The following is a 15,232-nucleotide window of genomic DNA, read 5'->3' on the forward strand; positions in this document are numbered from 1 at the left end:
CGAGTGGTTTTCTGCAGCTCCCTGTGTTGCCCTTTCAAAAAGGGAAGACAAGACTGTTAGGAGCTCATCAGAACCTTCCCTCAAGCCAGGGCATCTGCTGCCCCAGTGTCCACTCATGTCCTTCAGCTGCAAACTTTTATTTGCTCCCCTCAGCTTCAGTTTCACAAATAATGAAGCAACCACCAATTTCTTGTAGCTTTTAAAGTCCATTCTTCCCAACACCATATTTAATCATCTTTATGTGCTGTTAAAACTTGTTGAATAATTTTAATTCCAAATCTGAAGTACAAGAAGGCATTTGCAAAACGTTTCCTAAATCATAGTTTTGCTAATTCAAAATTGTATAAAGTAATGATCACCTACTTATAAGATTCTCATGCTTTAAAGTACACTCACAAAAAGTTATACTGCACCTTTGAAAATGTAAATGAAGAGACTGGTTAAATTAACATGTAAATGTAGGCGGCATTTGTGCAAACAGTAATTCTAATGTACTGAAAATAGCCATATTCATCAAACATTAAAATGTCAAATTAACTTTAAAGTATTTCCAAATTGCTAACCTTATGAAAAAATATTTATCTATCTTGAATTTTTCTTTTACAGTGACAGTATTTTGCTAATGATAGTAAGATGAGCTAGACAATCCTTAGAAGGATTATTTTAAAGTTCTGTGATTCAGCTAAATTAAACAGTTTAATTTAAAAAAATTAAATATTAAATTAAAATCCTTTAATATATTCTTTTTTCATATTTTTTATTTATTTGTTTATTTATATTTATACAAGCACTGGGTACAGTCAGAAGCGCGGGAGGGTGAGAGAATTCACCAGAGCCAGAGCAGGGAGCAGAGCAGGCAGAAGGACCAAAATACACTGCTGAGGGGGGCAGCGGGAGGCAGGAGAGGTCTGCGCGCCATGTGGGACCCTCCTCTGGTGGCCGGGGAGCAGCCGGGGATTGAACCAGCACTGCAGAGGCTGCGGGCAGCTTCACAACCCAGCGCTCAACCGCTGTGCCACCGGGGAGGCCCTTAATATCTTCTTGTAGTAAAAAAATACTTCGACTGAAACATCTATTCCGACCTTAGTAACTTCTGTGTAGTTTCTTCTGTGGCACTCTGCACAATCTCTGATTAGACCTTATGTCTGCATTTACAGCTAAATCTCTGTGATAAAGAGGAAATGTGATTTGTTCTTAGAGTACATAGAGTTGAAAGCTGCCTCTTAGAATGTGCCCCAGATATTTTCATAGGAGCTAGGATAGCCCCAGCCCTTAGGGGAGGGAGAGCCAGAAGGCTTACAGATGTGCCATCTCTACACTTGACATTTGGGGTGGGGGCCTGTGTCAGGGGAGAGAGGCAGTTCCACAGTTCCAAATACTGTCTCTGTAGCATCTGGCCAAGATTGACTAGAGACAGCCAGATTTATTAGTGTTCAAAAGAAAATAAGTTCTGTACCATCCATCTGCCATACCTGCCTCTGTCAATGGAATAACTACCACATATAGGAAAGGAAGTAGTCTGCCTAAACCTTTGGGGCCTTTAGAGCAATTTTCATATACATCATTTTCTAACGATTTGGAATCCCCATTCAGATGCCCTTATTTGAGTGCATGCCATGTGCCAGTACTAAGTATTAAGAAGCTTGTTGTGAATGTGTGTGTGTGTGTGTGTGTTGCTCCTGTTGTTGCATAACAAACTACCCCAGTATTTATAAATTTAAAAAAAAAAATGATTCTTGATTCTGCTGGCCAGCAATTTGGGCTCAGATCAGCTAAGTAGTTATTTTACTAGACTTACCCCGGCTCACTCATGTAGATCCTGTCAGTTTATAGCTTGGCTAATTCTCTCACTTGTGTCTAGAGATTCGCTGACTTTTCTCTGTGACCAGCAGGCTAATTCCCATGATGGTCTCAGGGTTCTCAGCAGCAAAGGAGAACAAGTCCAGTGCCCATGTATTTTTTAAGCTTCTGCTTGTATCTTGTTTGCTCTTTTGCTAAGACAGGTCACCCTGCTCCCCGATGAAGGAATGGGAAAAAGATCCCAACTCTTGATGAGAAGAGCTACAGTGTCACATTGCAGCAAAGCATCCAAACAGGGATGGAGAATTTCTGGCAATTATTTACAATTTGCTGACATGAATATTTGTTTTTGTTGATATTCGTGATGAAAAAATCTCAAATACATGTCATCAATTTTCAACGTTGTGCTACATTTGGTGCCTCTTGGCTGAAATTTTTTAGAGCAAGTCCCAAACATTGTGCTATTTCAAGTCTACATATTTCAGTATGCCTCTCCTGAAAAGGAGCGCCTTACCTATGCAGCCAGCCCCAATGCAATTACATCTCAGTATCACTCAATATGGTTTCTATGTATACTTGTATCAACAGGTAATTTTTGGGGGCTCTTTTACTGTTATGAATCCTTGAGTTTTAGATATTTAGTATGTTTCAATCAAATTGTTTTGTCTTTGGCCAATGGGAGTTTCTTATTGGATTCTGTATCCCTTTGATTCAGTATCCTTTAAGAAGGTATCATCTAACACTCAGTCCACAATCAAATTTCCCATTTTCTCAAAAATGTCTTTTGTAGGTAGATTTGAAAAGGAATTCATAGAAGAGCCTTAGCAATCTCAACTTGCATTTCTTTCCTTTTTTCCTATTGACTTGTTAAAAACTGAGTCAGTTTTCTTATTTACATCCTCCCACATTCTGCATTTGTCTGCCTGTGGAGTCATTTAACTTGCATTTCTATCCCCTGTATTTCTGATTATGACAGTTAGTCCTATGAGCCAAATTTCATTTAAGTTACTTTAGGGGCAGGCATCATTTATAGGTAGTACTTCCAGTTACATTACAAGGGAGACAGAAATGTCTGCTTGTCTTTAAAGATGCTAAGCATTGACCAGTGGATTGACCTTTTGATGATTGTTGCCTGAATCTGGTATTTCAATAAGTATTATGAAGTGATGGTTCCCTAAAGCTATCATCTTTCCAAATTAATTAACTGTAGTTCTTTTTATAAGGAACGTTCACTCATTAGTTTAGAGTTAATTTGTGGGGCCTCCCTGGTGGAGCAAGGAGTTAATGTCACAGCACTATCAAGCAATCTCCAGCCACTGTAGCACAAGTTCAATCCCCGGCCAGGGAGCTAACCCAACATGGCATAGCAGACCTTTCCTGTCTTGCCTGCTGCTCCCCTCAGCAGTGTATTTCAGTCATTCTACCTGTTCTGCTCCCCACTCTGTCTCTGGTGAATCCTCTCACCCTCTATACCGCTGTCCCACACCCCAGTTCTTGTATGTGTAAATAAATAAAATAAATCTTTTTTAAAAAATTAGAGTTATTTCTTTATCTAAAATAGTTTGCATTTCCTTTTGATTGACAGCTGACAGAGTAAGGAGCTGGTACCCAAGTTATTCCAGGGTTATATCTAGTTGTTTCTTTATAAACTTATTTGTGAGTAATTGTTTGGGGTTCCTTTTTATCATATGAATTCTTGGGTTTTAGATATTTCGTGTGTTTCACTCACAGGTTTTGCACTCAAGCTGTTTTATCTTTGGCCAATGGGAGTTCCTTGTTGTTGACTTCTATACCTCTTTGATCCATTATTTGAGAACTTCCTTGCTTTCTGGCCTAGAATACTATGATACTAGGGCTCTCTTGTATGTTTCTTGCAGCATAACTGCAATCAGCCACTCCTGGCTGGGTAATACAATATCGGCACTGGAAATGTTCATTACTGTTGAATCTTTATTACTTCTAGACTTTTCAATAGCACGAGCTAGGAAATATATATTTACATTTACTTATTATGTCATAATAAGGCGTGCGTTTGATCCCCAGCCAGGGAGCTGACCCACATGGTACAGCAGACCGTTCCTGTCTCACCCGCTGCTCCCCTCAGCAGTATATTTTAGTAGATCTGCCTGTTCTATTCCCGACTCTGGCTCTGGTGAATTCGCTCAACCCCCTCACCTCTGGCCTACACCCCACTTCTTGTATGCATAAATAAAATAAAAATAAATCTTAAAAAAATTAAAAGCTCGGGCCTCCCTGGTGGCGCAGTGGTTGAGCACTGGGTTGCGAAGCTGCCCGCAGCCTCTGCAGCACCGGTTCGATCCCCAGCTGCTCCCTGGCCACCGGAGGAGGGTCCCACATGGCACGCAGACCTCTCCTGCCTCCCGCTGCTCCCTTCAGCAGTGTACTTTGGTCCTTCTGCCTGCTCTGCTCCCTGCTCTGGCTCTAGTGAATTCTCTCACCCTTCCGCACTTCTGACTGTACCCAGTGCTTGTATAAATAAATAAAAATAACTCTTTAAAAAAAATTAAAAGCTCTTCCTTGTTATATGACTTTATAGGCAGAGGAATGTTCTGAAGCAAAATTTATCAGATTTTAAAGATGTAACATAAGCGTGAAGCCAGGATTACTTCTCTGTTGTTTCAATGCTTTGATAAAGTTCTTCTACTTCTAGTATTTTGCATATATTCTCCCCTGTGACATTACCAAGACAGTCTCATGTTCTACCACAGTGACATAATACTTCCCCTTTTCATTTCATGCATAAACTCACAGCTCATATCAAAAATAATGTAAATATGCTTTTCTAAGGATATTTTTGTAATGGAAGCATAAACATACATATATAAATGTGGATGTGGATTTAGTTGTCCATTTCATCAAGGTGGTTTTACCAAATGTTTCTACCTAAGATTTATAACAATTTTACACACGAACTCTTTTTTTTTTTTTTCTCCTCCCTTCTAAGCCGCAGACACCAAAAATCCCACAGGAAGTTGTCATTGTGAGTGTTGTGGTTTCTTAGTTTCCTGTTCAGTTTGCATTAGATGATGAGAAATATGATAAATCTGTGCAATCAAAAGAAATTCTTGGTTAAACTTTATTGTAATTCTAAATGAAAATCCCAGATTTGCTTGCATTTCTTCCCATCTAGATCTAGAAGAGTTATAACTACATTCATATGTAAGCATTAAATTTATGGTATAATTTGAAACTTTTTTGGTATTCAATGATGTTCAATGGATAAACTCTTCATTGTTAAAGAACAACTATATGAAGTTGGGTTTTATGCTTTCCACAGCTTATCAAAGCATTTCCCCAAATATAAACTGTAGGAATGGAGATGTGTTTTGAATTCTTGACAGTAGTGTTTTAGCTTTTATTTTTACAAATGACCAAAATGCTCTCTTGTTTCTTTGGAGAAAAGGAAATGCCTAAGATTGTATACAGTTATAGATTTTATACATTTAATTTAAAAGGATACTATTAATCATTGAATACTTTTAATTCTTAATGTATGGTATTCTCAAGGTGAAATTTTTTTGGTCTGATTTCATTATTTTTATACCATAGTGAAAGCAGTAAAATAAAACTGTAATCAGAGATATTAGGCCTTTTGTTACAAGGCAGGGAGAGGGGCAGACCAAACCCTGCAAACCTGCCTATTCTAAATGGGTTCTGCCATCCGCCGCATCAACACAAAACATATGAGACTTTAATGGAAAGGAACTTTAATACAACTAGGAAACAATACAGGAAAGGCAAAGAATCTAGTTTCTAAATCAAGCACCCAAAGTTACCCATCCCCTCGTGGGTAAAACGCCATCCAAATGGGATTGGCCCAGAGCAAAGCCCCAAAGCCTGACACAAGTCTAAAGCACCTTCCAGTGGGGACCCACAGAAAAGGGTCAGAAACAACCAGACAAGCCCGGAAGGAAAAGAGCAAAATCAACATCAAGATAAAAGCTGCCATGGTCCCCTCCCCACGGGTCTCACCCACATCTGTGTCACCCAGTCCACAACCAAAAGACAAGCGCAGTTTCTTCACGTGTCTCTTGGCTCCAGGCGCCTCCTCCAGGTCTCCTTCTGGCTCCATCCTGCTTCCTTCCTCAGTCTCCTCTGCAGCTTCTTCTCTCCCTGCTCAGCTCCACCCTCCATTTGGGTGGGACAGGGAATCTGGAACCTCCCCCTTTCCTGGGTACCACCCTGTTACACTTTGACAAATCATTATAATCTAGAATTTCAATGTGATTACTTGATGTAAAAATGATAAATGAGCCAAAAAGGAAAGGTCATATTGCATTGGTAGATACTTTCTCTAGGTTTAGGTGCTAGTAAAGATACTATACCTAGGTATAGGCAGGTTACACCGATTGCACATCTTATTAAATGGCAGGGGTAATAAATATGGGAACGGTCTTCCACAACTACCTTTAAAAAAACCAAATTCCCGAAGTTTTAAAAAATAGTGTTTGCTGATAAGAACATTTTAATCATAATTCTTCTTTTTAAAAGATTTATTATCATTTATTTTTGCATACAAGACTGGGGAGTAGAACACAAGTGGGGGGGATGGTGAGAGGATTTACTAGCGACAGAGTGAGGAGCAGAACAGGCGAATCTACTGAAATAAACTGCTGAGGGGAGCAGTGGGCAAGACAGGAGAGGTCTGCTGTGCCATGTGGGTTAGCTCCCTGGCTGGGCATCCAACTGGTGCCTCAGTGGCTTGATAGAGCTGACTTAACCCCTGTGCCACCAAGGAGACCCTTAATTCTTAAATCGTACCGTGCTCAGAAAGAAATTACACACTTTAAAACTTTAAAACATAAGTGACTTCAATCATTTTTATGCCAGGGAGAATAAAGGAAAAAAAAAAGAATAAAGATTTCATTTGCAGCATGCTTTTTTCTACTTTAGAAAAACTTCAGGTTGCAAACTCAATTGAGAGGTTAATTGATATTTATTTATGTGTGACATATGGATAGTTTTTGGTTAAAAGAAGTTTGCTCTTTTACTAAAGTTGAATTCTAAAGGGAAAACCATACTTTAAACTTACTTAATATTACCAAGAATTAGTGACATTTGTGGAGCGCTTTCTGCATTTCACAACGCGTAACGAGGCCTGGGAATGGTTTCCTATATGTTCTCGGTGTTTAGCAAGGCTGTCAGCATTGTGGAAAGAGTGTCTTGGCTGATTAAACTGGACTAGACTGACTGCCTGGCTTTCCACCTTTTTCTGTCCTGCGAGCTGGGAGGGGTGGGTTTAGAAATGCAAGGCAGCCGGACCCCTTAACTCACAACTAAGAATCCCAGCAATTTTGATGCCAAAAATGCACATTTGAGCTCCCTGTCTAGATGGACGGGAGAAAGCCTGGATGTATCTGAGGCCCAGCGCAGATGGGCGGAGACAGTGCAGGTTTCCAGGGCATTTCTCAGCCCGCTTGCCCAGGATCCAGCTCCTAGCTGTAGTCAGGACATTGGGTTTTTGGAGAGTGAGAGCCAGGCTTTTGACCCTGGTTGTCAGGTCCTCAGAGATGAAAGCCAGGATGCGCTTTATAAAAAAAAAGCATTCTCCTTCAATGGAATCCACGCGGCCCGGGGCTGTGGTGACAGCTGCGACCCTCAGTATCCCCCAGGTCAAGGGAACGACCATCAGGTACATTCCAGGCCAGCCTTCCTGGCCGCCTGCTGCCCGGGCTCACGCGGCGGGGCTCGTTGGGCGAGCGGCCAAGTGAGACGTCGACCAGCTCTGGTGCAGGGGCTTCCTTCTCCCGGGCACTGAAAGCCGGACGTTTGATGCAAACAAACAGGAAGACTCGCAAGGCGGCGGAAACGGCCTCGGAAACTTCGGTAACTGGGCTTTTCCTTCCGCCACCGGGGTCGCACCCCTGGAGGGAGCAGGGTCCCGGCGCTCGCCCCGCCCCCGGCGCTCGCCCCGCCCCCGCTCGCCCCGCCCCCGCTCGCCCCGCCCCCGGCCGGGCATGCTCAGTGGGCCGGGCCGGGCCGGCAGGTTTGCGTGGCCGCCGCAGTTGCCGGCGCCGGCTGAGCCCGTCGCTCCGCGTCCCAGGCCGGCGCCGCGCCGCGGGGCAGTTGCCGCGGAGCCGCTTCCGAGGAGCCGCCGGCGGGCTGCGGGGAGGCCCGGGGCCCGCGGGGCCGCCGAGCGTCGAGCGGGCGGAGCCGACGTGGCCGGGCGGCGAGCGCCTCGGGAGGCCGAGCGAGTGGCCGCCCTCGGAGGGAGGCGCCGGCCCGGCGCGCCCCGCGGAGAAGCCCCGGGCGGGGCGGGCGGGGCGGCGGGCGCTTCCCGGACTTTTTGTCCGCGCGGAGTCCCCTCCCCTGGGCCGGGCCTCCCGGCCGCCCCCGCCCCGCCGCGCGCGCTCCGGGAGATGTTTATCGGGGCTGCGGCGTGAGGAGCCGGCGGGCCCAGCGCGCGCAGCTTCGGGTCCGAGGCGCGGCGCGCGGCGCGGGAGAGACAAGATGTCCGCCAGAGCGGCGGCCGCCAAGGTGAGCGCCCCGCGCCCGCGCCGGGCCCGGGCGGGCGCGGCCCCCCGCGCCCTCCCGCCCTCCCGCCGGCGGCTGCCCGAGCGCCCGGGGCGGCGGCGGGGGGCGAGGGGCCGGGGGGGCCGAGGGGGCGCGGGGGGCCGGGGCGGGGGCGCGGCGGGGCGCGGCGGGGGGCGCGCGGGGCGCGGCGGGCCGGGCAGGTGCAGCGCTGCCCGCGGCCGTGCCTGGCTCCGGCGGCGGCGGGCGGGGACGCGCAACAGGTCCCGCGCCGCCGAACTCGCGCCGGATGGGGCTGCCGGGCCCGGGCGGGCCGAGGTGGGGCGCGGGGTGTCCTCGCCGGCCGGCCGGGAGCTGCCGTCCCGGAGGAGTGGCCGGTCGCCGGCGAAACCGTGGAGTTTCGATCTGATGTCACTCCCCGAGGTATGCGCGCCCGGCGATAAGACACCCCGGCGGCCGAGCGCTCAGCTGTGTCCTGTAGGTCGGGCTGGGTTTTTTTTTTTTTTTTTTTTTTTTTTCCCTTCCCCACGCTGCATTATTTATTTAAGGTAACGACGAAAACGCTCGCCCTTTAATGCTTTCTAATAGTTTCATTTGAGTTTAGCTGCCCAAAAGGAACGTGAAATCATCCTGCCGTGGACAGATGAAGGCAAAAAGGGACACTTTTCTTTCATATTTTTCGTGCGCTCTGTGGCATTATGCCGTTTTCTCTGTGCTTCGAAAGCAGTGTGTCTGAGACGTGCGAAAGTGGAAGGAAGTTCCTAAATAGCGGTTAAAAATCATCCTTTCGTGCGTTTTATCCTTTTTCTTCACAAAGTAAGGCCTGCTTTTTCTAACAGTCACAGGAAGAAGTACAGAAATGTGGAGTGAAAATCTTCCCCCATTTCTAAATTAGTTAATTACTTTAAACTCCAGCAGGTAGTGGTTTTGTGTGTTTGTCTGTTTGAAATGTTTCTTCATAGCGTATGGGAGCAGGTGCAATAATATGGCCTGAAGTTTACTGAGCTCAGGACCTTGGTTTCTGACTGGCAGAAGTTAAGTTAACATTTAGTAGAGATTAGAGTCTTTCAACGACGACAGTGTTGTTTCTTTTTGAAATGACTAATTTGTGCCTTTTTTTTGTTTATTTGACCTTATCTTGCTTAAGAGCTATCTAAAGATAGAACTTGATTCAGAGATTTAAAATAAAGACTAGATATTTGCTTTGATTTTAAAATCAGCTCACATAATTTGCCTTTTCTGGGGCTTCCTTTCCGAGCAGGATAAGTTTTGTTTCCAAGTGACGTAGAATGTCATTTTGTTTCCGAAGTGTAATCTCTGGCTCTTGATATTCCAGACACAAACAGTTTAAAAACGTTTGGGGTTGGAGAGAACACGGTTTCAATAGATTGTTACAGTAAGATGATTTAGAAATGATAATTTTCCTCCTGAATTGTACTGAGATTTTATGGCATATTGAAAAGTATCACTAAGTTGAATACCGCATCGTAGGTACGTTTGCATTCTAAAATATTTACCAGTAAAATGTGAGTTGAGAACTTTTTATTTTAATGGGACCATTACATCTAACATTCAACAGGGCAGGCCATAAAAATAGGTGCAATGAAATAATACTCAACCAACTCTTTCCTCAAGGGACGTTTAAATTTTTAAGGTGATTAAATTGCTTACTAAAAACCAGACTGTATTCAGTACTTCACATATGATACTTTTGTTTCCTGCACTCTTACTTGTTTTTCACTCTTCAGTGAAAAAAGAAGACATTTTGCAGTTTTGTTTTGTTTTGTTTTTAGTGTAGGAGTTTGTAAAACTCTTCTCTGAGCAATACCTTTGGTTCTGTATTTGTAACAGTTGAATAGTTTTCCATTCCACAAATAACCTGCCAATCATCATCGTCTTTTATTGATAGACATTTAGTTTTCAAGATTTTGCTGTCGTAGTAAGTAGCCTTGTATTTTTATATTTGTCACTTCTAAAGTCTTACCATATGTCAAACTTTTAAAAATGGATTTTTGGGTCAAAGGGTATGTGCATTTAAAATTCTGTTGTATATCGCTGCATTTTTCTTAAAATATACCCAGGAATAAATGTAGTAACTGTTGGTAAGTTACTGAATTTTTAAGGACAAATTAAAACCTGAATGAGATAACACACTGTACTTTCTCAGTGAAGAGTTTAATATTATAGAATATTATCAGTTTTCCTGGCATTGGTATGTAAATGCAGTCCAGTTCCCAATAGAACTCCAGTGAGATATTGTAGAAAACTTGACATATCGATGAGAAATTTTGATAAAATCAATGAGTGGTGGCCAGGAAGCTTTGGAAAAAGAAGGTGGTCCTATCAGAAAGCCTAATGTGTTACACATTCAAAGTAATTTAGTGCAATCTGTCTGCCCCAGAATAGACAGTGGAATCACAGAGTCCAGAAGCATTTGGGAATTTATGAGCTTTTAGTGATTATGATCAGCATCTGATGTGTTAGGTATTGTCCTAAGTGCTTAGCATGAATTAACTGATTTAATTCTTAACGTAACGATGCAGTGTGCACTGCTATTAGCCCTACTTCATGGATGAGGAAATTGAAACAGATAATTTGCCTAAATTCACTTAACCAGTGAAAGGGAAAATTAGGAATACATGATAAAAGATAACATGGTAGGTTTTTGGAGAAAGGATGGGTTGTTCATTATATAGAGTAGGTACTGTTGGTTATCCTTTTTTTTTTTAAGATTTATTTATTTATGCATGCAAGAACTGTGGTGTAAGCCAGAGGTGCGGAGCTGCTGAGGGTGAGAGGATTCACCAGAGAGAGTGGGGAGCAGAACAGCCAGATCTACTGAAATACACTGCTGAGGGGAGCAGCAGGCAGGCAGGAGAGGTCTGCTGCACCTCCTGCACAGTGAGGGTTGCTCCCTGCCTGGCTGGGGATCTAACTTGTGCTGCAGTAGCTGTCAATAGTTGATAGTGCTGTCTTTAACCCCTGCACCACTAGGGAGGCCCTGGTTATCCTTTTTTTTAAACGTTTGTTTTCTGCCTTAGGCTATAGGCAAAATACAAATGTAATTTTTGAGAAGGAGCAAATAAAAGATATTATAAATATTAGAATAAAGTATAGGATAGATTTTTCCAAATACATACCTGAGTTGGAAAAGGCATCTCTAATACTGCTAGGGTAAGAAGTAGTAAAGGAAAAGGTTTTTATATGTGTGCTATACATCTGAATTTGCAAACAGAATTACTAATGTACCTCATATAAACTTAGTCAAAAGCTGAAAAGAGGAATTTGAGAGTGGTTCTTGTCTCCACAAGGAATAATTTAATTATTTAAGAAAATGACGTGAATAATTATTAGAGCATTTCAATTGGTTGAGTCACAGAAAGTGACTGAAAGAAGTTGCAATGACTTTTGGATTTTCAGACTGTTTCAAAGGAAGCAATCAAATTTAAAACTGTAGTACAGTGTTATATACTTACTAAATTTTGCTGCTCAGGCACAGTATTTTGTTTTTCCTATGGTTATCTCTAAAATTTGAAAGTAGTTTGATATGAAAATTATTTACACCATTTCTCAGGAATCAGTTTGTTGTATCAAGTAAGGTACAATGGATTTTTTCTTAGTAGCCTAACATTTGAAAGTAAATAACTAGAAATTAACTAAATAATGGGATAAAAACTAGTAACAAAGTTAGTCTATGGTATAGATAAGAATTGTGTCCTGAGTGGCTGTTTTAATTTTGATACTTACTGATCAAAGCCTATTTTGCTTCATATTACATTAAAGGGAAACTTAAAAACTAATGTGCTTTATGAGAATTTTCTTGATTGTGTCTGCCACATTTTAATGAGTTTCACTGTAGTTATATTTTTCTGTGTCTGCTGTTCAAGATTTATTTTTCATTACAATTTTATTTTTAAGATTTATTTATTTATGCATTCAAGAGCTGGGGTGTAGGTCAGAGATGGGGGTGGGAGCTAGAGGAATCACCAGAGACAGAGTGGGGAGCAGAACAGGCAGACAGACTGAAATACACTGCTGAGGGAAGCAGCTGGCAAGACAGGAGAGGTCTGCCGTGCCATATGGGTTAGCTTCCTGGCCAGGGATTGAACTAGTGCTGCAGTGGTTAGAGATTGCTTCATAGTGCTGAGACTTAACCTCTTGTGCCACCAGTGAGACCCTCACTATAAATATTTTTATAATATATAAGGCAAAGACTTTTCATCTTTTGTTAGTCTGGCATTTTAGACTCTCACGGTTAAAATTGCAGTTTTTTTACTTGGCCAGTATCTTCATATATTTACAACTTTTTTTTTTTTAAAAAAAAGATTTTATTTATTTACACAAGAACTGGGGTACAGGCCAGATTCGCAGGCGGGTGAGAGGATTCACCAGAGACAAAGTGGCAAACAGAACAGGCAGACTGACCGAAATACACTGCTGAGGGCAGCAGCGAGAGAGACAGGAGAGGTCTGCTAGCCATGCAGGACCCTCCCGGGCCGGCTGGGATCGAACCGGCGCTGCAGAGGCTGCGGACAGCCTCACAGCGCCGTGCTCAACCACCTGCACTGCCAGGGGAGGCCCCATATAGTCACAACTCTTAAGTTCATTTTAGGACATTTCCTTAAAACAGTTACTTTTCAAATTATATGGTGCCTTTTCTCCCAGGCTGTTTAATGACATAAATTGCTCTACATGGTTAGGAAAGGACCTTTTTCCTCTTTCTTTTTTTTTTTTTTTGAATACTGATGCTTTCATTTTAGAAACTTGCAAACTTACCATTTATTTCATATTTAAGGAAAATTATGCTATTCATTGATTGCTGTCAGTGATTATAGGCCAGCCATCCACACCAGCAAATGAGGTTGAAACCAGTGTGTGACTTTGGAACTCTGCTGCAGTGTATGTGGGGCTGTTTCCTGTTTGGTTATGTAGGAAAAAGATTACAGTAGTTCAACCCTTTTTTCCAATCCTGGAAACAATGTACTGGTTCACTTTTACTTGCTCTTTAATCTTTTTTCTATTTAGAGACCCAATGTAAACTCAGTACAGTTCTAAGAATAAAACTGAGTATAAATAAGACAGATCATCAGGCTGCTGAGGAAAAATGTATTTAAAAATAATAATTTTGGTGGAAAAATTTGGAAACGTAATACTGTTTCTTGACATAGTCCTAACATGATAAAAATTCAGTCTGCGGAAATACTGTGAATTCTGCTCTAAGTTCTTGTGGAATGTCACCCATCAATGCCACTGCTCAGTCACAGCTCATTCTAGGAGGGATGTAATCCAGGAGGACTAGAATCCAGGAGGATTGTAATGACTGAAGAAAAGCTTAGAGGAATGAGCAAAGTTATTTTTCATTAGTAGAGTTTTTGATAAAATACTAAATGAGATTTAGAAGATAGTACATGTCTACTGTGATATTTTCAAATGTTCGACTGTGTCTGTTAGATGTTTCTGAAGTATATGACTGGAAGCGTGGCTTTGTATAGCTGAATTTTGAAAGGCAATCTTGAGAAACCTTACTAATTTAAGTTTTCAATTATGTGGGAAGAGAGACATTGGGATAGTTTAGCAGAATTTCATATTTAGTCTAAAATTAGCACAAGTGTCTCAGAACAGTATTTTCAGTATAAACAAGTAATGAAAATAGGGCTTTTGCTATCTCTGACCAACAGTACATGTTAATTTATTTATTGCAGAGAAGAGAGGCTTCAGGTTGCGCCTTCATGGGTTAGCCAGGTGCTTTATTTCCATTCCTTCTTAAACAGTTCAGTTCTCACTAATGAGAAGTGTGTGGTGGGTAGTTGGATAGGAAATTTCATTGTACAGTCTAAAAGTGGGTGAAAATAAATGGACTCTGAAAGATTGACTTACAGTACTGCTTTAGAACAGGAGTAAACCAATGTTGACATTATTTATACCATGAAATGCTGCTGCATTAATGTAAAACCCTGTTGTATATATAGTGTTAAAAACTGAGTCTCAGCCCTTAGCTTTGGGACAGATCAAAAGATAAGTTTTCGTTCCTTTGTTTTGTCAGTACATTTCATATACAGTCTAACTCTTGTATTTGGTGAATGCTGGGAAGTGTTCCAAAGGGAAGTGAAAGCAAGAGTTAATACAACTATGTGAATACCAATTTGGAGCATAAAGATTAGCATATTCCTGATTTAATTAAACATAAGCATATAGCTTTATAGCTGATTTAATTAGGCATGTTTTGGGTTTGTTTTCTTAAATAGGGTGCCTTCTCAAAGAGCAAACACTTTTTACCCCCTCTTGGTTTTCTTAGAAATTTTCACTCTTTTGAAATTGTCAGTAATAATCTTTAAGATTGATTGGATTGGGCCTCCCCGGTGGCGCAGCGGTTGAGCGCTGGGTTCCGAAGCTGCCCGCAGCCTCTGCGGCGCTGGTTCGATCCCCGGCTGCTCCCCGGCCACTGGAGGAGGGTCCCACATGGCACGCAGACCTCTCCTGCCGCCCCCTGCTCCCCTCAGCAGTGTACTTCGGTCCTTCTGCCTGCTCTGCTCCCCGCTCTGGCTCTGGTGAATTTTCTCACCCTCCCGTGCTTCTGACTGTACCCAGTGCATGTATAAACAAAATGAACAAACAAATAAATAAAATAAAATAAAACACGCCTCTATAAAAAAAAAACAAAAACAAAAAAAAGATTGACTGGATTAAGCATAATTTATGATCAGCTCTCTTAATATATAATTCTGAAATCCGAGAGGATATCAGTAATGACTAAATTCTTCTGAGACAGAGATAAATTGAACACAGTTTGTTTTGGATCCCAGTCCTCTTAAAGCTTATGGTTTCCAACTGCTCTATATTGTAGTAATTAGTTGTGAAATGTGTAATTCATTTTGAAGATTCAAAGAGTTTGCCTTGTTTACTCTTTAAAAATAAATATGAGCACACTTACTGTATTTTT

At 42.3% G+C, this 15,232-nt stretch overlaps 1 protein-coding gene across 15 annotated transcripts in view; it reads left to right on the plus strand.

Moving 5' to 3' along the window:
* TJP1 (tight junction protein 1) overlaps positions 1–15,232 on the plus strand; it is a 205,941-nt gene that overhangs the window by 104,891 nt on the left and 85,818 nt on the right. For 5 of the 15 annotated variants that reach the window (XM_037510089.2, XM_037510091.2, XM_037510092.2 and 2 more), the window contains exon 1: positions 7,814–8,298. The exons of 9 other annotated variants lie outside the window; for them this stretch is intronic. In XM_037510089.2, coding sequence (XP_037365986.1) covers positions 8,272–8,298 — 27 coding nt within the window. In that variant the 5' untranslated portion in view covers positions 7,814–8,271. Of the gene's footprint in view, positions 1–7,813; positions 8,299–15,232 lie in introns of those variants that run through there. One more of the 15 variants, XM_054694782.1, reaches the window with a different exon arrangement.

This window comes from Talpa occidentalis, unplaced genomic scaffold, assembly GCF_014898055.3.
Source record: "Talpa occidentalis isolate TD23 unplaced genomic scaffold, MPIMG_talOcc4v2.1 talOcc4.14, whole genome shotgun sequence".
Lineage (NCBI taxonomy): Eukaryota > Metazoa > Chordata > Mammalia > Eulipotyphla > Talpidae > Talpa > Talpa occidentalis.